This window comes from Eurosta solidaginis, chromosome 3 (assembly GCF_040869045.1).
Source record: "Eurosta solidaginis isolate ZX-2024a chromosome 3, ASM4086904v1, whole genome shotgun sequence".
In the NCBI taxonomy this organism is placed as follows: domain Eukaryota; kingdom Metazoa; phylum Arthropoda; class Insecta; order Diptera; family Tephritidae; genus Eurosta; species Eurosta solidaginis.
In genome coordinates this window covers 138,350,473-138,374,915 of record NC_090321.1, presented here as the reverse complement: position 1 = coordinate 138,374,915, position 24,443 = coordinate 138,350,473, and the positions used below count along the sequence as shown (strand labels likewise).

At 36.2% G+C, this 24,443-nt stretch overlaps 1 protein-coding gene across 11 annotated transcripts in view; it reads right to left on the bottom strand.

Annotated features, from left to right (window-relative positions):
- Window positions 1-217: 217 nt before the first annotated feature.
- Window positions 218-24,443, bottom strand: part of LOC137244302 (zinc finger protein 623-like) — a 168,652-nt gene continuing 144,426 nt past the window's right edge. For all 11 annotated transcript variants that reach the window (XM_067773114.1, XM_067773111.1, XM_067773110.1 and 8 more), the window contains one exon: window positions 218-1,817. In XM_067773114.1, coding sequence (XP_067629215.1) covers window positions 319-1,817 — 1,499 coding nt within the window. In that variant the 3' untranslated portion in view covers window positions 218-318. The remainder of the gene's footprint in view (window positions 1,818-24,443) is intronic.

The following is a 24,443-nucleotide window of genomic DNA, read 5'->3' as shown; positions in this document are numbered from 1 at the left end:
TGTATACTTACTTCTCCCTTGACCCCATAAAATTACTTGTAAAATATGCATTTTACAAAAATAACAACCTCTTAATTACAATTAAACTAACACAACATGAAATGAAATTTATTTTGACAAAAGACGTTAAGTTTATTGAAAAACGAAACTATAATGAAATTTTTTTCGTTTTTCATGAAACTAACATTAATGAAGTTTATTTTAAAATTAAAAAATATTATTCGTTATTTGTCGAGAAAGACTTATTTTTATTCACAGGTTTTAGTTTCTAACACTGTTATTATTTTGACGAGTTGTATGTTTATTTGTACAACAAACTTAAGTATCATCTTTGTCACGACCAATGTCCACCCAAGTTATTATATGTTGGCCATTTTTATCCAAATCATCAAACTGCAGATACTGCACGCTAGCGATTTCTACAACATCATTAATTATGCTATCATTTTCATTCGAAATCATTTGTGTTGCTTCATTGTAATCGCTTTTATTTGAATCTTGTGAACTATGAGAAATAAGTTCGTTTGTCTCTTCTCCAAAATCGATCAGGCTCCTCTCACTGGCCAAGGATAGTTTACCATTGTCACTAATTTGGGGCTGATTTATTATAATTCTATCATTTGTATGTCCTGCATGATTCATATGGGTTAACAAAAGTGGCTTCCGCATAAAACCAGCACCGCACTTAATACATTCATAAGGTTTTTTGGAGCTATGCACAAAGCGATGAGCATTTCGATTGGCACAACTATTAAACTCTTTACCGCATACTTCGCATGGGTATGGCTTTGTGTTTGCATGTATAAGCATATGTTTTTTCTTATGTTCGGGATAAACAAATGACGAACCACATATTTCACATTCGTGCGGTCGTACTCCCGTGTGTACTGCATTTATATGATATTGTAGCAAACGGCGCCGTTTGAAAGAACGCCCACATTGATTGCAATTGTGCAATTTTTCATTTAAATGCGTTGACTTTCGGTGTGTCATCAAATTTGAACGTTGTGCAAAGGCAGAATTGCACATATCACATTTATAAGGTTTTTCTCCTGTATGTATACGCTCATGATCTTTGATTTCAGCGCGCCGTGCAAAAGTCTTACCGCAAGTTCGGCATATAAACGGACGTTGACCCGAATGTACAATTTTGTGTACGTCCAAATTATGCTGCGAGCCGAAAGCCTTTGAACAAATATCACAAATAAAAGTTTTTTCGGCCGTGTGTAGCTTTTTATGATGTGTAAGATTTTGTAGGTTAAGAAATGCTTTGTTACATTTATCACATTTATATGGACGTAACCTTTCACTGTGAATTTTCATATGCATCTGCAAAGCATATTTTGAGGAAAAGTCCTTAGAACATATTGTACAAATATATGGCCTTCGGCCAGTATGTATATTCATGTGATCCAGCAATATTTTTTTACTGCTGTATATCTTATGGCATTCAGAGCATTCAAATTGAGAATTGGAGCTGATGTGACTTCTTTTATGCAAATAAAGCAGTTTGTTGTTGTCGAAAATTTTTTGGCAAATATTGCATTCATTTTTTTCGCTTGTAATATGTGTTTGCTCTATATGCTGTTTTACTCTGTCAGTAGAAAGAAACCCAGCTACACAAATTTCACATGTATAAAATTCTAAAGTATGAACTTGGGACAAATGCTCAGCAAATATATCCGCAGACATTGTACATTGATTATCACATAGTAGGCAAGCGAATAAGCTACCTTGCTGCTCGAAAACCATTTTGATTTCTTTGATTGGTATGTTCCCATCCACTTTATGCTCGTTGTCCAAATAGTCGAAATCAACTAGAAAATAAATTATAGTTAAAGATTATGAATGCTGACTTAAATAATACGTATAACTGTTGGTATATACTATGTATATCGACGGTCCCATGGAGTACTAACAATTTTCGTTATTCGCGAGAGAAACTAATGGCGTTTTCTTTCCTCGATAAAATGTTACCCCTCCTAAATTCTTGAACTAGATGTTGTTGTATTAACGGAGTGTTATCTATGTTGATGGGCCTTTGCCAGATATAGATCCGGCACGCGCCGGTAACAAGCACCATTAAAGTACTAGATCACCTAGCGCTTTGTAAATGGCTTTGAAGGTAAAGGAACCCCTTCTCTCAGTCAAAGCCAAATATTTTGTGAAAAGAGCATACAAACTTACTATAGTGCAAAGAACCAACAGAGTGACATTATTTTCATAAAAGAAAACGGCATAACACATTACTGTTGGTTGCTTCGAAAAATAAGTACACTCTTTATTTTGCTTGCAATTCGACGGGTTTTGGCTTTTTATACTCAGTTGAGCAGAGCTCACAGAGTATATTAACTTTGATTGGATAATGGATTGGAGATAGATATAGACTTCCATATATCAAAATCATCAGTATCGAAAAAAAAAATTTGATTGAGCCATGTCCGTCCGTCCGTCTGCCCGCTAGCACGATAACTTAATAAATTTTGAGGTATCTTCATGAAATTTGGTATGTAGGTTCCTGGGCACACATCTCAGATCGCTATTTAAAATGAACGATATCAGACTATAACCACGCCCATTTTTTCGATATCGAAAATTTCGAAAAACCGAAAAAGTGCGATAAATCGTTACCAAAGACAGATAAAGCGATGAAGCTTGGTAGGTGAGTTGAACTTATGACGCAGAATAGAAAATTTGTAAAATTGTGGACAATGGGCGTGGCACCGCCCACTTTTAAAAGAATTTAAAAGTTTTGCAAGCTCTAATTTGGCAGTAGTTGAAGATATCATGATGAAGTTTGGCAGGAACGTTACTCCTATTACTATATGTACATATGCTTAATAAAAATTAGCAAAATCGGAGAAAGACCACGCCCACTTAAAAAAAATTGTTTTTTAAAGTCAAATTTTAACAAAAAATTGAATATCTTCACAGTATATAAGTAAATTATGTCAACATTCGACTCCAGTAATGATATGGTGCAATAAAATACAAAAATAAAAGAAAATTTCAAAATGGGCGTGGCTCCGCCCTTTTTCATTTAATTTGTCTAGGATACTTTTAATGCCATAAGTCGAAGAAGGGCTTAGATTATAGGACGATAACTTTTTTCTGTGAAAAAGGGCGAAATCGGTTAAAGCCACGCCCAGTTTTTATACACAGTCGACCGTCTGTCCTTCCGATTGGCCATTAACACGATAACTTGAGCAAAAATCGATATATCTTTACTAAACTCAGTTCACGTACTTATCTGAACTCACTATGTATTGGTGTAAAACATGGCCGAAATCCGACTATGACCACGCCCACTTTTTCGATATCGAAAGTTACGAAAAAATGCCATAATTCTATACCAAATACGAAAAAAGGGATGAAACATGGTAATTGGATTGGTTTATTGACGCAAAATATAACTTTAGAAAAAAACTTTGCAAAATGGGTGTGACCCCTACCATATTTAGTAGAAGAAAAAGAAAAAGTTCTGCAGGGCGAAATCGAAAGCCCTTGGAATGTTGGCAGGAATACTGTTCGTGGTATTACATATATAAATAAATTAGCGGTACCCAACAGATGATGTTCTGGGTCGCCCTGGTCCACATTTTGGTCACTATCTCGAAAACGCCTTCACATATACAACTATCACCACTCCCTTTTAAAATACTCATTAACACCTTTCACTTGATACCCATATCGTAAAAACAAATTCTAGAGTCGCCCCTGGTCCACCTTTAGTGCGATATCTCGAAAAGGCGTCCACCTATAGAACTAAGGCACACTCCCTTTTAAAATACTCATTAACACCTTTCGTTTGATACCCATATTGTACAAACGCATTCTATTGTCACCCCTGGTCCACCTTTATGGCGATATCTCGAAAAGGCATCCTCCTATAGAACTAAGGTCCACTCCCTTTTAAAATACTCATTAACACCTTTCGTTTGATACCCATATTGTACAAACGCATTCTATTGTCACCACTGGTCCACCTTTATGGCGATTTCTCGAAAAGGCGTCCACCTATAAAACTAAGGCCCACTCCCTTTTAAAATACTCATTAACACTTTTCATTTGATACCCTTATCGTACAAACAAATTCTATAGTCACCCCTGGTCCACCTTTATGGCGATATCTCGAAAAGACGATCACCTATAGAACTAAGGCCCACGCCCTTTTAAAATACTCATTCAACACCTTTTATTTGATACCCATATCGTACAAACAAATTCTAGAGTCAGCCCTGGTCCACCTTTATGGCGATATCCCTAAATGGCGCCCACCCATAGAACTATGGCCTACTCCCTCTTAAAATACTCTTTAATACCTTCCATTTAATACACATGTCATACAAACATACTCCAGGGTTACCCTAGGTTCATTTTCCTAGATGGTGATTTTCCCTTATTTTGTCTCCATAGCTCTCAGCTGAGTGTGTAATGTTCGGTTACACCCGAACTTAGCCTTCCTTACTTGTTTTCCTTTCTTTTAATTTAACTTTAAGGTTTATATATCCGATAAAAACATTTTTTGTGGTCTGAAATTAGATTAGACTATCAAAAAAGTTTGTATAAATCTATCCACCAACGCATTTATGAGTAATTTTTAAACAGGATGACACCACAAGATGTTAATTTATAAAATAAATGTATAAAACAAAAGAAAATTTCCTCCCGTTTTACTGCTAAGAAATAAGTACTGTTATCTGAAATAAATTTTCCTATAAGTGTGTATTTTTGGAAAAGTACATTGTTAACTTGAATTAACAGCAAAATGATAGCTACTAGATCAAACGATGTTGTCTCTGATCAAGTGAACCACGCTGTATATATATTTCTTCTGTACGTGTGTTTGTGACTGAACTGCTCTTAGAGGACTGGACCGATTTTGATGAAATTGTGTATGTGTGTTCGAGAGGATGTTTCAGGCAAACAATTTGGTTTTCATTCTTATCTATCCGGAAGTGTACACATGGCCGACGTATTCTAAAAAAATGTATGGTGCGATTCCCTTGAAAATTATATTATACTAAAAAATCTAACGGTTGCTTGAAATTCGGTACAGGGGCACCTCTTTGATCAAGTTAATATTTGAGAAACTTTTCATTCCGGTAGGTCTACCTGGGGCCCACCTACTTTAAAATTTATGGTGCATTAAGCTCGAAATTCGGTACAGAGGTATTTCCTTGGCTAGCTTATTATTTGAGAAGCCTTCCTTTCCGGAAAGAAGACCAGGACATGACCTATCTTAATAATCGTATTTATATTGCGTTTTGCTTGAATTCGGCACAGGGGTACCTAGCCTAGCCTAGCTTAATATGTCAGAAGCTTTTATTTTCGGGAAGATAGGAAGTTGGCGACCTTTTTGAAAGACATTTATAGGACAAGATTAATATTTGGAACCCTTTCTTTCTTACAAGTGGATCTTTTCCAAATAATCTAATTTTTGATACGATTTGCCTGATATTTGGTTGGGGGGTACCAAGTGTTTAAAAAACTGTGTGAGCTGTTATGTTATTTGATTTTGCTTGTGATTGCGCTTTTGAGAAAAAGCAACAGTCTCAGTTCTAACACTAGCAAAAAACGAAAAGCGAAAGAAATGAAATGCCGTAAACATTCGTGCCTTCATATATTTAATTACTGATATTACTGCGGCTTTCCTCAGTGCCCACAGTCGCTGTAAAATTAATGGTTTTAATTTTAACAGTCGCAAAAATTAACAGTCTCAAAAAGCAGCAGTCGTGAAACATGAAAATCAACGCTTTTTGCAAACTGCAAGCGACTGATATTTTGCGTTTGGTTATGATTTTTGTTTCTAAGACGAGGCGATGCAGCGTTGTACGTAATACGCTGTACTTATGTATGTATATACGTATGTACATGCATTTCAATTTCAAGTATATTAAAAAAAATATAATATATGAGATATGTATTTCTGCATACATATGCACATGTGTGTATATTTTATTTTGAAAAATTTTAAATTTAAATAAAACACAATATTTATTATATATTATTATATTTAACTAAGGCCTATCAGCTCATTAAATTTTTTACAATAATAAGTACTTACAAGGCTATCAAAAATCAGCAATATTTTTAAATTTAAATTCATGTAATTGTTTTTAATTAATATATAAATAAATATTTATTATTTATTTATTCATATTTTAAATAAAAACAATTACATGAATTTAAAACAAGTGCGAAACTAAACATTAATTATCAAATAAAATTTTAGGTCTTTTTTCAATTGACTGCAAAATCATGCTTCCAATTGTTGTTACGAGCTCCCGACTTGAGTCGTTAACAATGTTTTCAGTTTTAATTTTTAGTTTCAGCCTCTGCGCATAAAAATTTGCATAGTGTAGTTGCTATTTTTGAAATTTTTGATAATTTTTTGATGATTAGCTTACCGCACAAAATTATACTAAATTTTTAAATATGTTCTTTTAGCAGCAATATTAACCTACGTACAACGCTGTATCACATCGTCTTAGAAACAAAAATCATAACCAAACGCAAAATATCAGTCGCTTGCAGTTTGCAAAAAGCGTTGATTTTCATGTTTCACGACTGCTGCTTTTTGAGACTGTTAATTTTTGCGACTTTTAAAATCAAGACCATTGATTTTATAGCGAATGTAGGCACTGAGGAAAGCCGCAGTAATATCAATAATTAAATATACGAAGGCGCGACTGTTTACAGCATTTCATTTCTTCCACTTTTCGTTTTTTGCTTGTGCTAGAACTGAGACTGTCGTTTTTTCTCAAAAGCGCAAGCACAAGCAAGTGTTCGTACTAATAAGTCGACGAACAGTAAAGTCTATGAAAATCGAAATTTTGGTGACTTTTACTATTCCGACTGCAGTTTTTTAAACACTGGGGGTACCTCTTTATTAAGCTTAATATTTTAGAAACTTTTCTTCCCGGGAAGTGTACCAGTGGAAGACCTTTTCGAAAAAAATTCTATTTGGTGTGCATTTAGTACATGGATTCCTCTTCGAGAAGCTTAATATTTGGCACACTTTCTTTGCGATAAGTGTACCAGGATGGAGCGATTTGTTTGAAATTTATAATTAAGGCAGCTTTTCTAATAATCTTAATTTTATATACAGCTGCGAGTACTGAAATAGTAGTGTGCACCTCCGGCTAACATTTTTTTAAATTACTAGAAAACCAAAATATTAGTGGCATTCATTTTATTGCAAAACTCAAGGACAATTTCATAAATAAATGTAGGGAAAGAGTTTTTATACATAGGCACTAACAAAAATAAGTCCAAGAAATATGTGTTTTCATGCAAATTACCGCGAGCAGCAAAACAGTAGCAACAAAACCTCTTAAATATGTATTAAATCGTTAATATTAATACTAAAATTAGCGTAGGTATTAAGTATTTGGTAGCATGGCCGTTATTTTAAATCACTGCTGCACATGGGTTCTCATAGTCTATGTGATGTTGACATCTTTCCTTTGGTATTGGCTGTCATGCGATGAGCACTACATCCCAAAGACCGTGGCTGGGGTTTTGGGATGCATCCTATACATCTATTTCAAGGTCAGCCTATGGGATTGAGGTCAGGAGATTGAGCCTGCCACTCCATGTCCTCAATTCCATTGCCCCGAAACCGCAACTCTGCCAACCTGCTTGTATGCTTCGCGTTGTTATCTTGCTGTAGTACCCATTCGAGTGGTATTTCTTTTTCGGCGAATGGGAGCATAACATCTTTTATTTTGGTATATAATAGTTTTTATACAAAATATTTGCCCCACACCATGATATGAAAAACATCCCGCTGATATGAAAAAAGAAATCTTTGCAATGTATCTCAGATGATATTCCATATTTGGTTGGCGTCTAACAAACTGCCGAGAGGCTTTACCACGGTACAAAACAACCTTTGACTCATCCGTTCACAAAATGTTCCTCCACTTCGAAATAGGCCAATCCAGGTGTTTTTTGGCAAAGTCTAGTCTACGTACCAAATGTTTTCTTTAAGCGGGTCCTTACGTTGACTCCTAGCATTGAGGTTATGTTCTCGGGACCGTCTCCTTACGGTATGCACACTTCATGGTATATGGGATAATTCTTCCAAACTTTAATAATTTCGCGTATGGTTTTTGATAGTTCATGCCTGCTTTCCCGACTTTTCAGCGTTATTTGATAAGTAATCGCGTTTCGTATCATCCCAGCCAAGCAATCAACAGCTTTATCCACTTCTTTGTATGTTTTCCTATATTTAATAAGGCCTTTAACAATTTCACGGTTTTCGTGAGTGCAGTGCACACTTCGTCCCACTAGAAGTTATAATAAAAATTTCTTTGTCTCTTCCGGCTAAATATATAATCAATAAATAGTTCAAACTTACTTTTTATCTCAAAAAGGTAATTATTTGTATTTGATCTTAAATTTTGTGACAGTATTTGTTCTGTGTTACAATTTCACTGCTCGCCTGAAATGCCATTCGCAACATAGATTGCTTCTTTAAAAGTTAAACCACTGCTCTTGAACGGTTTATATTTTGCACATAGTTAATGTATGCTTTAAGGTGTTATAATTTTGCATTCATTTGTTATTGAAAACTAAACATACAAATTTAATTACTGTTTTATTTTATGTTATTAACGAGACAAAAGTAAGTTATAGTGCGCAGGCAGATGTCGACCACTGACGGCCACGTCATATGCATTGATAAACGTCAAAATCCAGTGCTACATTTACATATATTTATCAGTGTTGCATTCAAATGCATCAATTCCTCCGTGACAACGAAGTGTACCCTGGCCCGTTCTCACACGATACATCATGTTGCCGCTTCTACCCTGGATAATACCAGAAATCCAAGGTGGACCTCTTGCACAATTGTTAGCATAAATGGTCGCTGAAACTGGGTACATTATTTCGGAGCGCTAGCAGTACCCGTTTGAGTGGATCAGGGTACAGTCCAAGCCAGTAATGCCCTATGCACCTTTCAAATAACAAGAGCGGGACGAGTGATTGTTAACTTTGAATTAATATTTTTATTATTTAAATTCATTATATTATTTTTATTATTTAAATTTACAAGAAGGTATATAAATATTAAAAAAACTGCGCGACGGCGGGAGGGCGATAATTTATTTATCGTTGACGAACGAGCGGGCACGATCGATGCGTTTGGGCGGGTAGTTTAATGTTAACTAAATAAGCGTATGCGCGGTGGTGGTCGGCAAGCACATCTGCGCTGTACTTGCGCTTGGCCGCACTGGCCGGGTGTTATCAGACGCAGGGGGACGGACTTAGTCCAAAAATTGGAACAACATTCAACATGCTCCCCCCAATATTAGTTAATAATTTTAAATCTCATTACATGATGTTTTTATATATGAGTATTTTTTCGGAAAGTCTTAAACAAGAAGTTATAGCAAATTAAAAAAATTTATGCATGGGAAAAACCACATTTTTACCGTTAACTCAGTTTCCTCATATTTTCTCAAACCTTGATTAATTTATTTATATAGTTAGGGTTATATACTATGCAATGTACTCGTTTTCATGGTTCGAGAAGGTTCGCGTTTTTTTTTTCTTATTTTAGTATTGCGAATCACTCTTTAATTTTGGGTAGAATTTTAAAACAGAAATATATATTTTTTTTTTTTATTTTAGTATTGCGAATCACTTTTTAATGCTGGGTAGTATTTAAAAACAAAAATATTTGATAATTCATTTTATACATTTAATTTTTTTATATTGAATTTACATTTAACAATCCAAAAAAGTTCAAATAAAAAATTTAGCTATTCCAGCTTGTTCGTTAGTTTTTTTTTTTTTTTGTTTATATGATGCTTACTGTTCCAACTTATTCGTTAGTACCAAAATAGTAATTAAAAGCAAAAATTATTCGATCGGTCAATAGTCAATGGAATCTCCAAATATACATATAGGTATATGACCAGAAAAAAAAACAACTAAAAAAAAATTTTTTATTATTTTACGTAAATGTTGCGTTTCATATTAGCATGTATATTTGTACCCAATTAAAACTGAGAAACTAAAATATTTAGTTTTCTGTATCATAGCCGAGGTTTTGCGGTAGGAGTAGTAGAGATTTCACTTCTTCGGATATTTCCTCATGCTTACTAGGTAATTCCGATCTTCTCGATGAAATAAATGGGTCAGAAGTATCTAACTAATTATTTAAAATACCCTCATTTGTGGCTTTGCTGCTAATTTTTCTTGCATGGTCCCGACGATATGCTCTAAAATCCTTATTTCTGGATTCAGCGGCTTCTTCGGACAACTTTCCAATAGGAATGGAACCAAAATGCTCTATTATTGAAGCTCCGTGTACTAAAATTTTATGCACACTTGAAGGCATGTAATACCATTCATATAGTTCGACGTAAACTCGAATGGTTTCTCTGGCGTACATGTTGAACTTTTGTACATCTATTGGACAGCCACATGAAAGTGTCCCTAATATTGTAGAGAATCTTTGAATGAGATTTTCATTAACACCAGTTATAGAGGCGGTGGTTTTAATGTCAGCGAAAAATCTTCTAGCGGTATTTCCATCATTCGTTGTACTGCGTCCTTGCTTTACCACGTCTACCAATAAACCAGTCTGATTTGTGAAAGAATCCTGTTCTGCTCTCCGCTTTTCTTCCAATTTAGATTTATTATCTCCTTTCGCTATCCATGATTTAAATTTTAATCGGTAAGATATATGAAGAATACACTACATAAACCGAATTCTGGCATGCAGAGTTCACATCCCATAATTGTAAATGTTAGTATCAACGTCTATGTTAAAAATTAAAGTGAGGTCATTCATCTCTTTACATATGTCACAACGCTGCGTGGATGTATCACTCAAAATTGATAAAGCTTTTCCATCAATCATGGTTAGTACTAATGAGTGACTGAATTTAACTTTTTCACATTTTGTTTCCGTTAAATTGTCGATTTCGAATTGAACGGCACTCATTTTTGAGTGATAGTATATTTGTTTTCTTCAATAATTTTCTTAACTTTTGTTTCATGGCCTACTATCAACTCTTTGTAACCTTTTTTATAGCAAGTAAATATAAGCGTCACTTTGATTTCATGACCAACTATTGACTCTGTATAACCTTTAAGATTCGTCGAGTTTTCGCGAATTTTGCATACATTTTTAAAATAAAATGTGTACATCTAGGTATTTTTTCCAATTTCCAGCAATTTTCGCTTCACTAAACAAATTTTTACTATTTCTCAATAAAAATATGTATCAAGGTCTAAGCTAAATTATCGCCCTCCCGCCGCACAGTGGACCGATATTAAAAAACTGGGACTTAGGACTTTAAATGTACATTTTCGTATTCCGTAATCTTTTTCCATAATTTATATTATATTATATTATATATAAAATTTTTTGGTAAAACCTAATTTAAACAAGTTATGCCACTTTTAGTAACCGGGTTTCATATCGACATACCCTAACGAGCATATGTGTACATCTAGGTATTTTTTTCCAATTTCCAGCAATTTTCGTTTCACTAAAATAATTTTTACTATTTCTCAATAAAAATATGTATCAAGGTCTAAGCTTCTGGGTTTATACAATTTTTCTTTTAGAATTGTTTTTTTAATAAACCATGAGCACTTGGGAAATGTCAAACAAAGTAATTGACAATAAACAAATCCAACATTATCAGTGTCTTGCAACAGATGACGCAAGGCTGAATAAATATGGATGGTAAGAAGGAATAGAAGTAGCAGTTTGTCAGTCAAACAAACCACCGTTGGCGTACTGATGATGAAGGCTTAGCACCCTTCGAAATGGATCTATCTGCGCAGCTATGGCAGTTTGTTTGAAAAATTTTCTACTTACTATTCCAAAAACAAAATAAATTTTTTCAATTATAGAAAAATTAAAAAAACAATAATTATTACAAAAAATTATTGTTCTGGCCTTGAGCTCGTTTCGAACCTTGAATTTTTCTTTTAGTGTTTTGAATTCTTATAACTGGCAGTGATGCGCATCCGTTGATACCCCTTTCGACCATATCCGTCCAATTTTCGACATGAACAATAAATGTCTTAGACAGTCTTAAATGAGTACAAAATATAGTACCGCGCCGGAAGCCGCCGCCGCGCCTATATTTTTAACATTCGTCGGCGGCGTAAAAAAAACGATAAAAATCGGCGGCGGCGGCGGCGTTTATCGGCACAGCTGAGCTGCACTTGCGCTTGATCGCACTGGACGGGTGTTGCCAGACGGAGGGAAACGGACTTAGTCCGAAAATTGGATCATGTCTTCAACACGATTTATTATTACTGCTGCTATGACAAGTTCTGTAATTACTGAGAACAAGTAATAAGGAATCTAATTGTCTAATCTAAATGTTGCAAACGCATTCAGCCACGTTATGCCTTAATTGATGTAAACTTATCTCAATTGCCTTCTTGGCAAGTTTTATTCTTTGCACAGTACATACTTCGTATATTATCATGTGTCAAAGTTATGCTTTTTTTGTTGTTGGCAGGTTTCTGTAGAGTTATTTACTTGTAATAAATATGCTTGTTATATTTTAAAATTTATTATTATTAGATTGTTTATTTTTAATTATCAAAAAATGAAAATATTTTTAGTTAAAGAAAAATTTCTTATGGAAATAAAGTTTAACAAGCCGGACCCGCGCGCATCTTGCGCCACCAATATAAAAGTCTCTTTTCAAATATCAACAGAAATCAGCTGTTATATCAATCAATTAAAACTTACAGCTTACGCTGCCATCTGGCGTATGATAGCCGCTGCCGGTAATGCAGTGCAAATATTCACAATAGTGCCATAGTAGAAATAGATTTCTTTTATTGTTTATTTTTAACAAATTATTTTAATAAAATATAGCTAAACAAAAGCTCTGCGACCAAAATTGCCCAAAGCTCGCTAATAGCTCGAATCTCCATCTTTACAACCAAAACTTTATTTATAGATTTGGATACCATATAAGAGCGAAAAAGGGGCCGTACATAAAAACAGCAATTAGAAATAATATATATGATTGTTTTTTGAAATATTAAATAGAAATATTTTAATTTCTATATTGGCGATCGTACCAACGGACCTAAATTTATCTGAGTCTTTTAGTGATTTATTTGCATATACTACCAATTTTATACATCAAAATGTCACAGATGTTATTACGGATGCAAGTGTCTTATCATATAATAGTGAAGATATTTACTTGAAGACTGCAAATTTCCAGGATACCGATATAACTAAATTTAAAGCGTTACAATATTCATTATTTTCGACAAGTTTTATTGAATTTTTAAGTGCTGTCTTCTTTTTCCTAACTGCCATATACATTATTAATGATAAACGACGCACTACGCAAACAACACTTGGCAATGCAACAAATCGAGATTGAAATGCACTTCCAACTAATTATACAAACAAAAGAAATAACAAATATATTTTAAGACACTTAGCACACCATAAAGCCAGTCAAGTCAACCAATAAGCAAATCAAGATTACAATCACATCCCTCACGCTCTGCTGAACATGTATGTATGTTAGCGAGGACGTATTGCTATAAAGACAAAAAACATATGACTGAAAAAGATATCAGTTTTACAATAACTAATTTTATTTTAGTAGTAATACACATACTATGTAAAGATGTATGTAAAATGAATGATTTAAAGATAAAATCATGTGTGCCTCATATAAGTGAGTGTGTTAGTAAAAACATATTTATACATACAAATTGTAAATTTCAATCATTATAAACAGCAAACTATCATATACAAAAGAAAATTCATGTATAATTAACTAAGGGAATGTGTACCCAATAAAAAAAATTATATACATATAAAAGAAGTTTTTTTCTTCAGTCTTCAGTCAAAATAATTCCATTTAGAATACTAATGTTACATAACTTAAAAATTTATATTAATTGGTTTAAAACAATAGTCAATTTATTATTTATATTAATTATGTACACTTTTTCTCCAGTTTATAATCAAAAGCATATATCATTAACACATGTAAGTAAATTTAGAACAACAGACATACACACTCCGTAATACAAATAAATTCATATTTAACCAACCTCATTTCCAATAAATTTAAATTTATCTGCCCTACAAACACGAATTTTGTTCACAAAGATGCTTTTAACGGACAGATAAACCTTAAAGTTTACTTGAGAAAATGGCCCTAAATGAAAATGGCCTAATTCATTTTAATCTATTTAATAATTTGGAAAAAAGTTTGAACAACGTGACATCAGGACGGACAAGGCGACAGCTGTTTCGATGCATTCAGCCACGCCTACAAAATTTACAATAAAATAATACTTATTGCAAACTAATAAAAGAAAAGGAGAAATACAATGAAAAATGTAAGTACAAATACAACATAAGCTTATATGTATAACTGAATCCACACAGCATTTAGGTGATTCAATTTTGAATTTCCCTAGATATCAATACAATTTGATTGCTGTTTCAGCTAAATAATGAGTTATCATATAATTGAACAAAAGAAATAATCAAATATGAATACTTCTGATGATCAAAAACTGAAAAGCATTTTTCGACCACTTTTTGGATTAATTTTTGAAATCCTTTGATGATTAAATTTTAATATTTCATAAAAATCAACAAATCATGATGATCAAAAACTGAATAAAGTTTTTCAATCACATTTTGGAATCATATTTGAATCAAATGTGTTTACTTTAGGTGATCAAAAATTTATATAATAAAAAATAAATGTAAGGCGCGATAACCTCCGAAGAGATCTAAGGCCGAGCTTCTCTTCCAATTTGCGTCGTGGTCCTCTTGATTTTCCCTACAAATTGGCCGGACGGGACCTACATGTTTTATGCCGACTCCGAACGGCATCTGCAAGGCAGATGAGTTTTCACTGAGAGCTATTCATGGCAGAAATACACTCGGAGCGCTTGCCAGACACCGCCGAGGAGTGACCCCGCTTAGAAAAATTTTCTTCTAATTGAAAAACCTTATTTCTAAAATGTTGATGTTGCTTTGCCCGGGGTTTGAACCCAGCGCATACGGTGTGGTAGGCGGAGCACGCTACCATCACACCACGGTGGCCGCAATAATTATACTCATTTTTAATTCAGCTTTCTGAATCTTTTCTGACTATATTTGTTGACTGAATAATGAATTTTATATTTGTTAAAATTTTACTTTTCATTGAGAATCTTATTTTTTCACATACACACATTTTTTCAATCATGAAGTTCAGAAAAAATATGTATATAAAAAGTGTATTATTAAGATATTCTTCAAAACAACATAATGCAAATGCTGCTCGTAACCGAAGATGTCCCGCACCATTTGTCCCAGAAAATACATAATGGTTAGACAATACAAAGGTTGTGAACTATTTGAACCCAAGGTAAGTGAAACTATCTTGACATACCTGGATACGGCTTCAACATCCCGTATGGTGTCGTATTTTAAGATGTTGACGATCATAAATGATGTTGGATGTTGCAGTCGCAGGTGTATATCGGTCGTTTGATTGCGGGTTACCTGTTTTTTTGTAGTATCGTATTTTGAATAAGATATGAAGAATAAATGCATGATAATCGCATTCAAAAATTATTCAAAAATCTCCACCAAAACGATTGAAATATGTTCACGAATATGATCAGAAAATTATTGTGAAAAGCAGTCAAATATTACTTTAAAACAATTAAAGCTCGAATTACAATGATATCAAATATGAATAAAAAGCGTTTCGAAATATGAATCATAAATGATTATTCAAGAATAATTGCATTTGGGGTACATTTTTCTCCCGACGATACATTAAGTTTCGAACAGAAAATGCTTTTAAATTTGAAGGTTTTTAATCATCTTGAATATTTTGTGATCAGACTTTTCAAAAAATGCTGGCTGGGAAAAAGAAAATGAAGAAAACTAAGATGAGAACACCATCAACTGTCCCGGTTGAAATAAGCGAGGATCGCAATATTGATCCATTCGCCAGGCGGTCAAGACTTGCGCAGTCGCCCCACGTTCCGCTCCACCCATTAGTGTGCCTTCGCATGGAATGCGCGAATCAGAGTCAGTGGCCAAAGGCGAAGCAGACAAAGAAAATGCTTTCCAGTGCCTCATAAGGCTTATAAAGGAGATGAATGAAGTTGTAGGAAGTGGGAAACGCACCATAAACCAAAATCTTGGGGATTTGGTCGAGGCTATTGCGATATCCTATGAACAAGCCACAGATGCGCTAAAGAGGACGAATAAGTCTTGCTGGGAAGTGAAGCAAGAGACTACCCCATCCTTGGCACAAAGCGTGCAACAGAAAAGTGCAAACCGAGGCCGTGAGTGCACCTCCGGGGGTACGCCATCACAAAGAAGAAAAAGAACACACAAAAGGCCTCAGAAGTCATGAGGAAGGAGCTTGGGCGACTGTTAAAAGGCATAAGCTCCCAAAGCAGAGACCGGCGATTGCTCATACTCAGACATCCTAAATGTGGTCAAAAATGAAGTCATTGAAAGAAATGAACACAATAGTTCACAAGATCCGCAAGACTTCTAAGGGAGAACTCCTCTTCCAAACTCAGTAGGCAGTCCGACAATTACCCTGCAAAACTTGAAGCAGCTGTAGGGCAAGCTCTCTGATGGAAAGCCGATGTCAACACCCTGGAACTTTAAAATGTCTTTGAAATGATATGTTTAAAAGTAATTATAAATAACGAATGCACATATTTATGTATTTTACAAACTCATACTTAAATATATGCGTAAGCAATGAAAGCGCATGTGAAAATCGAATTTGGGCTCAAGTGATGTGCAAAGGAGTTCAAACGGAATACTTTGCCTTTCCAGAGATTTCGAAGCTCATTCTCCACATCCACGCTCACAAAAGGTATATGGACTGCTTAAGATTGCGCGGATTACGAGCTTTTCGAGGCATTTCGGAAACATGAATTTTGCTAAAAACCAGTATGTATGAAAGTTATTGACAGCCTCCATACATCAACCTAACCGTAACTGTAAACAATATTGACTTTAATAATTTGATCAAGCTGCAAGCTCAAAGCCCTCGCTAAGAAACCAAATTGAACTTGAATTGACGATTCATTTCGCAAACATACAGTCTTAAGAAAACAAAGTTGTCTACTTAGCTGCAATTATGAATGGAATCGATTCTCAATTGTTGATTGGAACAAAATAATAATTCACACTGCAGGCTTAGACCGCTGTCTTAAAACAACACAAAATTGTCTTTTTTCAATTAATGCAACTGCAAATTTGCTCGTCTTTTTAGATGTGATTTATTAGTTAATATGCATTTTCCGTTCTTGATGGAAATTTCTAGAAAATCTACATATGTATGTATATCTTTAATTCAAGGCTAATTATGCACGCACTTCAACAACGAGCAGTGAATACACAAAATAATGTGACAAATTTTTTAATTCCATTTCATAAGAAGTTCATTCCATCTGAAGAAAAAATTGTTAAAAAAAGTTTTTGTTACTGTTCAAAATTGTCCACAATTCTTTTATAAAACTGACTCATTATATTTGATATAGAGGAACAAACGGCTCTAAAGAATTGCAAAAAAAATTGCCTACGACTCGCATACGCTATTCCTAACAAATTCAAAAAAGGCGTTACTTCCTACCGCAAACTGAGCTAATTATGACTTACATTCCGATCGTTCTCCAATGTTTATCGGATTTCGAGCATTTGGTCTGCTGTGATTGTATCAATATATGCATGTATATTAGACTGGACATAGTTTGTATGAAAAAAATTAAACGCTTAAGAAAATGCTGTACCGCCCCCCCAAATGTTTCCTTTGTATGTAGGTAACACAATTCCAAAATGTTGGGCAAATAACTTCAGGTTAAGGCGTGGCACATTTTCATTGAAAATGTCTAGAATCGAGCCATAAAAACTCGTTCGTTATTTCCATATTTATTTCTTCCATTTATTCAAATAATAAACTTTAAATCACCCCATGGTGCGTTTTGCGTCAATTGGAGCTTCAATCAACGGTCTAAGACAGTGGTTGTCAGCTAGTGAAGTAATGATTCGCGCTCACTTCACACATATTAGCCATCAACCTGTGTGTGAAACACGCGATATAGATGAAATAATAACGGTAGAAGAGACCTGTCTGGCGCTGAACACACAACTCGCAAGCTTCAATGGGAAGCCGTCTAGTGTCCGATATTTGCGTAAAGCATACGGCGGTATGCAGACTGCGACTATTTCTTTACCCACTGACTTAGTTCGGGAACTTACGAGTGGCGGTAAAGTTCGAATCGGATGGGTTTATTGTCGAGTACGAACGAAAGTTCAGCCGAACCGATGCTTTAGTGTCTCCAAATTCGGAAACAGAGCAAGAAACTGCGGTATCCAATCCGATCACAAAAGCGTTTGCTTTAAGTGCGGGGGCCAAGGGCACGCGACGAAATAATGCACTAACGCGCCTAAGTGGTTATTGTGCGCTAAAAGAGACCTCAGCGGCACAGACCATCACACTGGTGGCTATACGTGCCCAGTGTATAAAGAAGCGGTCCAGAAATTAGGACTTTTTTGAGATTATCGCAACTTAATCTTAACCATTGTGAAGAAGTCCATGACCTTCTGACACAAACTGTTTTGGAGTTGAAGACTGACATAGCCATGCTTACTGAGCCCTACAGAGCGAAGACTGCGAATTGGATACAAGATGAATTGAGCAAGGCTGCGATTTGATCCTGCAGACCGAATCCCCTATATGCAGAATTAGTACTCAAGGAACGAAGATACGTATGCGGTAAAATAGATGGCATTTATGTTTACAGTTGCTATATACTACCTAGCCGCTGGACGCGTTCGCAGAAATCGTTGGGAAAATAGCCATTGATTCGACTTCGCGGGAGCGTTTTGTCATCACGGGGACTTCAATGCATTGGCTATAGAGTGGGGCTCACATAGTAAATCACACCAAGGGAGGACTCTGCTCGAAGCATTTGCACGCCTTGATGTAGCGCTCTTTAACATGGGTGTGCAACACCCCTCCTCGAGAAACTGGTTCGGCTCCGTAATCGACATAACGTTTGTCAGCGCCAATTTCTACAGGTTGGCGGTGTGGAAAATCAACGAGTGCTTTACATAAAGCGAGCATTCAGCGATTGTTGTAGACATCAACCTTGGCGGGGGAGGGCGGCCCAACACACATCCACCCCTAAAAAGTAATCGTGGATATTTTATGTCAATAATATAACAACAAAAACAGATACGAGAGTTTAAGTCATTTAAATTTAAGTACATCAAAGTACATAGGTCTATCGGCGATTCCGTTGGAGCATCGTCCTACAGCGATTCAGGCTTTTTCTATTCACCTGAGTCACCTTCCCCGTTTTCCTTCATCTCTACCATAAAAAAAAATGTTCCATTAATATAAACTCTTCAGAGTTATTAATTTCCCTCCCCACAAAGAGATTGAATGGCTCCATCGGACTACAGTTTTTTTCAGCTGATGTTTTGACAGTCATTGACGGGATATAAATGTAGAGCCCGAGTGATTGAGAAGGGCCATTAGTCTATCTGCCTATTTGCTTTGGAAGGTTGAATTTTATCTTACTTGAGCAATTTGTATTGAGAGTCAATTTTCTTTCCTGTCTATAAAGCAACAACTACCTATATAGCCTACGTTAATTGAATGTAATTACAAACTATTGTAGTATAATACGTATACGCGCTAACAATGTAATTATTCTACGTGTATATTTGATATATTCTACGTCAATACGCTCATAGTATATTAGCTCTGATATATTTAAGTTGTGCCGATATGGCAACCTAATGTAATAAGCAAAGAAGGAAGAGAAACGAAAAGAATAAAAGAAGCAGTTGTATTGGGAGAAGAAGCTGCTGACATTGAGGTAGAAGCAAAAGCTACGGTAGCAGACCCACGAAAGATTTTCGCACGAAATTGCAAAAAAGCCGAGGAATTTTCATGACATTTGCTTTGGGATAACGATGATGCAAAATCGAAGGACAGCGTTTTTCAAGCAGTTGGAGTTGAAGCCGCCTTTAACGCTGTTGCTAACCATTCCGCCGACATTGAAAATATTTTCGCTGTACACCAAAATACATACACCGCAGCAATCGATGAAATTTTTAAGCTGCCGGGCAACGCACAAATTTGCTTGATGGTTACCATAGCAACGGGTAGTTGTGTGCGTATACTAAGAACCTCAGAATAGAAGCTGATGATCCCGTTAGCCACGCTGCCGTCAACGTTCATACCGCTGCCAACACCGCCGCCGACGTCGGAGCTCATTTCGTTGTACCAGAGAGGATAGATATAATAAGAGACGTCATTTCATACTTTCTGCGAAATTTATTTGTAGTGTCCCATTTGAGGGGTAATTTTAAATTGCTTCTACACATTTTCATGAGGTCTTTTTTATTGTTTTAAAGGATCTTATTAATTAACCAATTCATCCTCTTTCCAACAATCACAATATATATTAATATAAACTAAATTAATGTATTTAGCGACCATTTTGGTTTAAACAATAATTATTTTGCCGGCTTTAGGTCAATGTTAAATAAAACATATATGGTTTTGTTTATCACCAATATATTTCGGCTACACACCGGTAACCGTCTTCAGGGCAGACTGTTGACAAACATAAAACATTGAAATTATAATTAAAATCACATTTTTAACAAATATATTTAAATTTTAACATATAATAAAAATCAACATTAAAACAAAAAATTCTGTTTACATACATTTTATTTACACGTCTGCACTGCGTGAAGTGGAGTTGTGTACTGTCTGTTTGTCAGTAAATGTTTGTATAAGTGAGCGGAATGATGATCGGAGTCCGTTTTATAGTTTAATCGTCTATTAGTTGGAGTATTTATAATACGCAACATCTCGAGAGTGAAGCGCTTGCTGTATTGTTGCTCTTGTTGTAAGATCTTTGTGTTGTTGAAATCTGGCTCGTGCCGGCTGTTTGCACAGTGGGCCATAGTGCTGTTTTGTGGTTGTTAGTTTGGTGACAATATTTATAATCGGATTTATGTTGTGATATCCTAGTTTTTAGTTTGGACTTTGTTGTTCCTACGTATATACTTTGACAAGATTCGTCGTTATTACCGTTGCATGGAATTTCATACACCACATTGCATTTTTCTATTAACGGTACCGCTGATTTTGTTTGATTGAAAAATTTTTTTAAAGTATTCGTTGGTTTGTGTGCTATTTTTATTTTTTCTTTGTCTTAACATTCCGATGCAGTTAGCCGCTCTGATAATTTGGGTATATATGATACCGACTTATAGATCATGGGGTTTCTTGGTATATTTTGACTGTTATTACTTTTATATTTCCTTAACAATGTTTTGATTATTTTAACTGGAAAGTCTTTGTTCCTTAATAAATCCATTATTTCCTTCTCTATTTCTTTATGGTAAATTTCATCTGAAGTCTGCCTCATCCTTCGTATACAGCCCGTTGCCGTATTTATTATCATCGACTTCGGGTGCTTGGAATTGAAGTTGATGATTCGTTCTGGTGACGTCGGCTTCTTATACCATTTTAATTTTAGTTGATTGCCATATCTATTTATTACAGAGTCCAAATATACCAATTTTCCATCCTGTTGTTGTTGTTGTAGCAATGCTCGCCCCACCTAATAGCCGCGACCGATCACAAATTGTCATCAATATCCTCTAACGGGAGTCCAAGGAAACTTGCCGTTTCAACAGGGGTGGACCATAAGGAAAGGGGTGTTAGAGGCGTTGGTTCCACATTACAATTGAAGAGATGGTTGGTGTCATGTGGGGACACGTTGCAAGCGGGGCATACATTTTGTATTACATTGTATTTTTCTATTAACGGTACCGCTGATTTTGTTTGATTGAAAATTTTTTTTAAAGTATTCGTTGGTTTGTGTGCTATTTTTATATTTTCTTTGTCATAACATTCCGATGCAGTTAGCCGCTCTGATAATTTGGGTATATATGATACCGACTTATAGATCATGGGGTTTCTTGGTATATTTTGACTGTTATTATTTTTATATTTCCTTAACAATGTTTTGATTATTTTAACTGGAAAGTCTTTGTTCCTTAATAAATCCATTATTTCCTTCTCTATTTCTTTATGGTAAATTTCATCTGAAGTCTGCCTCATCCTTCGTATACAGCCCGTTGCCGTATTTATTATCATCGACTTCGGGTGCTTGGAATTGAAGTTGATGATTCGTTCTGGTGACGTCGGCTTCTTATACCATTTTAATTTTAGTTGATTGCCATATCTATTTATTACAGAGTCCAAATATACCAATTTTCCATCCTGTTGTTGTTGTTGTAGCAATGCTCGCCCCACCTAATAGCCGCGACCGATCACAAATTGTCATCAATATCCTCTAACGGGAGTCCAAGGAAACTTGCCGTTTCAACAGGGGTGGACCATAAGGAAAGGGGTGTTAGAGGCGTTGGTTCCACATTACAATTGAAGAGATGGTTGGTGTCATGTGGGGACACGTTGCAAGCGGGGCATACATTTTGTATGTCGGGGTTGATTCTGAATAGGTAAGAGTTTAACCTGTTACAGTATCCAGAACGAAGTTGAGCAAGAGTGACACGCGTTTCCCTGGGGAGTATGCGTTCCTCTTCCGCAAGCTTTGGATAATTTTCGTTAAGCACTGGATTCACCGGGCAATTCCCGGCATAAAGGTCCGACGCCTGTTTATGGAGTTCACCAAGGACCTGCTTGTGTTTTTTCACTTCATACCGCTGGGTTCTCAGGTGCACTATTTCCTCAAAGTGCTTACGGAGATGACTCCTTAAGCCCCTAGGCGGTGCTGGTTCATCAATCAGATGTCTGTTGGGATGCCCAGGTTTCTGGGTATTCAACAGGAACTGTTTGGTCAGCATCTCATTTCTCTCCCTGATGGGGAGTATTCTCGCCTCGTTATGCAGATGGTGTTCTGGGGACATAAGAAGACAGCCCGTGGCGATTCTGAGAGAGTATTTTGGCAGGCCTGTAGTTTCTTCCAGTGGGTGATTTTTAGGCTTGGCGACCATATGGGTGACGCGTAGCACGTAATCGGCTGGCTAATTGCTTTGTATGTAGTCATGAGCATTTTTTTTATCTTTTCCCCAAGTACTGCCCGCGAGGGATTTGAAGATTTTGTTACGGCTCTGAATTCTCGAAACAATTGCGGCTGCGTGCTCACCAAAATGTAGATCCTGATCAAACGTCACACCCAAGATTTTGGGGTGTAGGACAGTCGGTAGCGTAGTGCCATCGACGTGGATGTTCAAAATGGTCGACATTTGGGGCATCCATGTTGTAAATAAGGTCGCGGAAGATTTAGTCGGCGATAATGCCAGGTTTCGCGAGACGAAAAAACTGGAGAGATCAGGGAGGTAGCCGTTTATTTTATTGCATAGCGCATCGATCTTTGGGCCTGGGCCTGTGGCCATTATTGTGCAGTCATCGGCGTAGGAAACGATTGGGACTCCTTCCGGTGGTGAAGGTAGCTTAGATATGTAGAAATTAAACAAAAGTGGGGATAGGACACCACCCTGTGGCACCCCTTGTTTAATTCTCCTTGGTTTTGATGTTTCGTTTCTAAATTGCACCGATGCCTGCCGACCACCCAGATAATTTGCGGTCCACCTTTTAAGACATGGGGGAAGGGTAGACCCTTCCAGGTCCTGAAGTAACGAGCCATGGTTGACCGTATCGAAAGCTTTTGATAGGTCTAGCGCTACGAGTACTGTTCTATGGTGGGGGTACTGATTTAAACCGCAATTTATCTGGGTGCTAATGGCATTTAGCGCGGTGGTAGTGCTATGGAGTTTTCTGAAGCCATGCTGATGAGGGGCTAGCTGCAAATTTGCTTGGAAATAAGGGAGCAAAATGGCTTCAAGCGTCTTTGCCACTGGCGATAGGAAATATATCGGACTATACGACTCACCTATGTTAGCTGGTTTCCCAGGCTTTAGTAGCGGGACCACCTTGGCCATTTTCCATTTCTCAGGTATGACAAACGTGGAAAGAGACAGATTGAAGACATGCGCTAAATATTTGAAACCCTCTTTCCCTAGGCTTTTAAGCATCGGCATGGCTATGCCGTCTGGGCCCACTGCTTTGGATGGTTTAGCACGACCAATGGCGTCCTCAACCTCTTTAGCGGTGATGCTGATTGCAGACGCGCTGAATTTGTGTTTATGTGCGTGTCTATTGGCTCTCCGTCTATCTTTGTCGACCGTAGGATGCATTATATATTGTCGGCAGAAAGCGCTTGCGCATTTTTTCGCGTCCGACTGCACTTTGTCGCCAAAGGCGATGGAAACTTTGTCTTTGTGCTTAGTCGGATTCGATAGGGACTTTACGGTGGACTAAAGTTTACCCACACCGGTAGAGAGGTTACAACCTCTTAGGTGCTCCTCCCATTTCGCCCGCTTG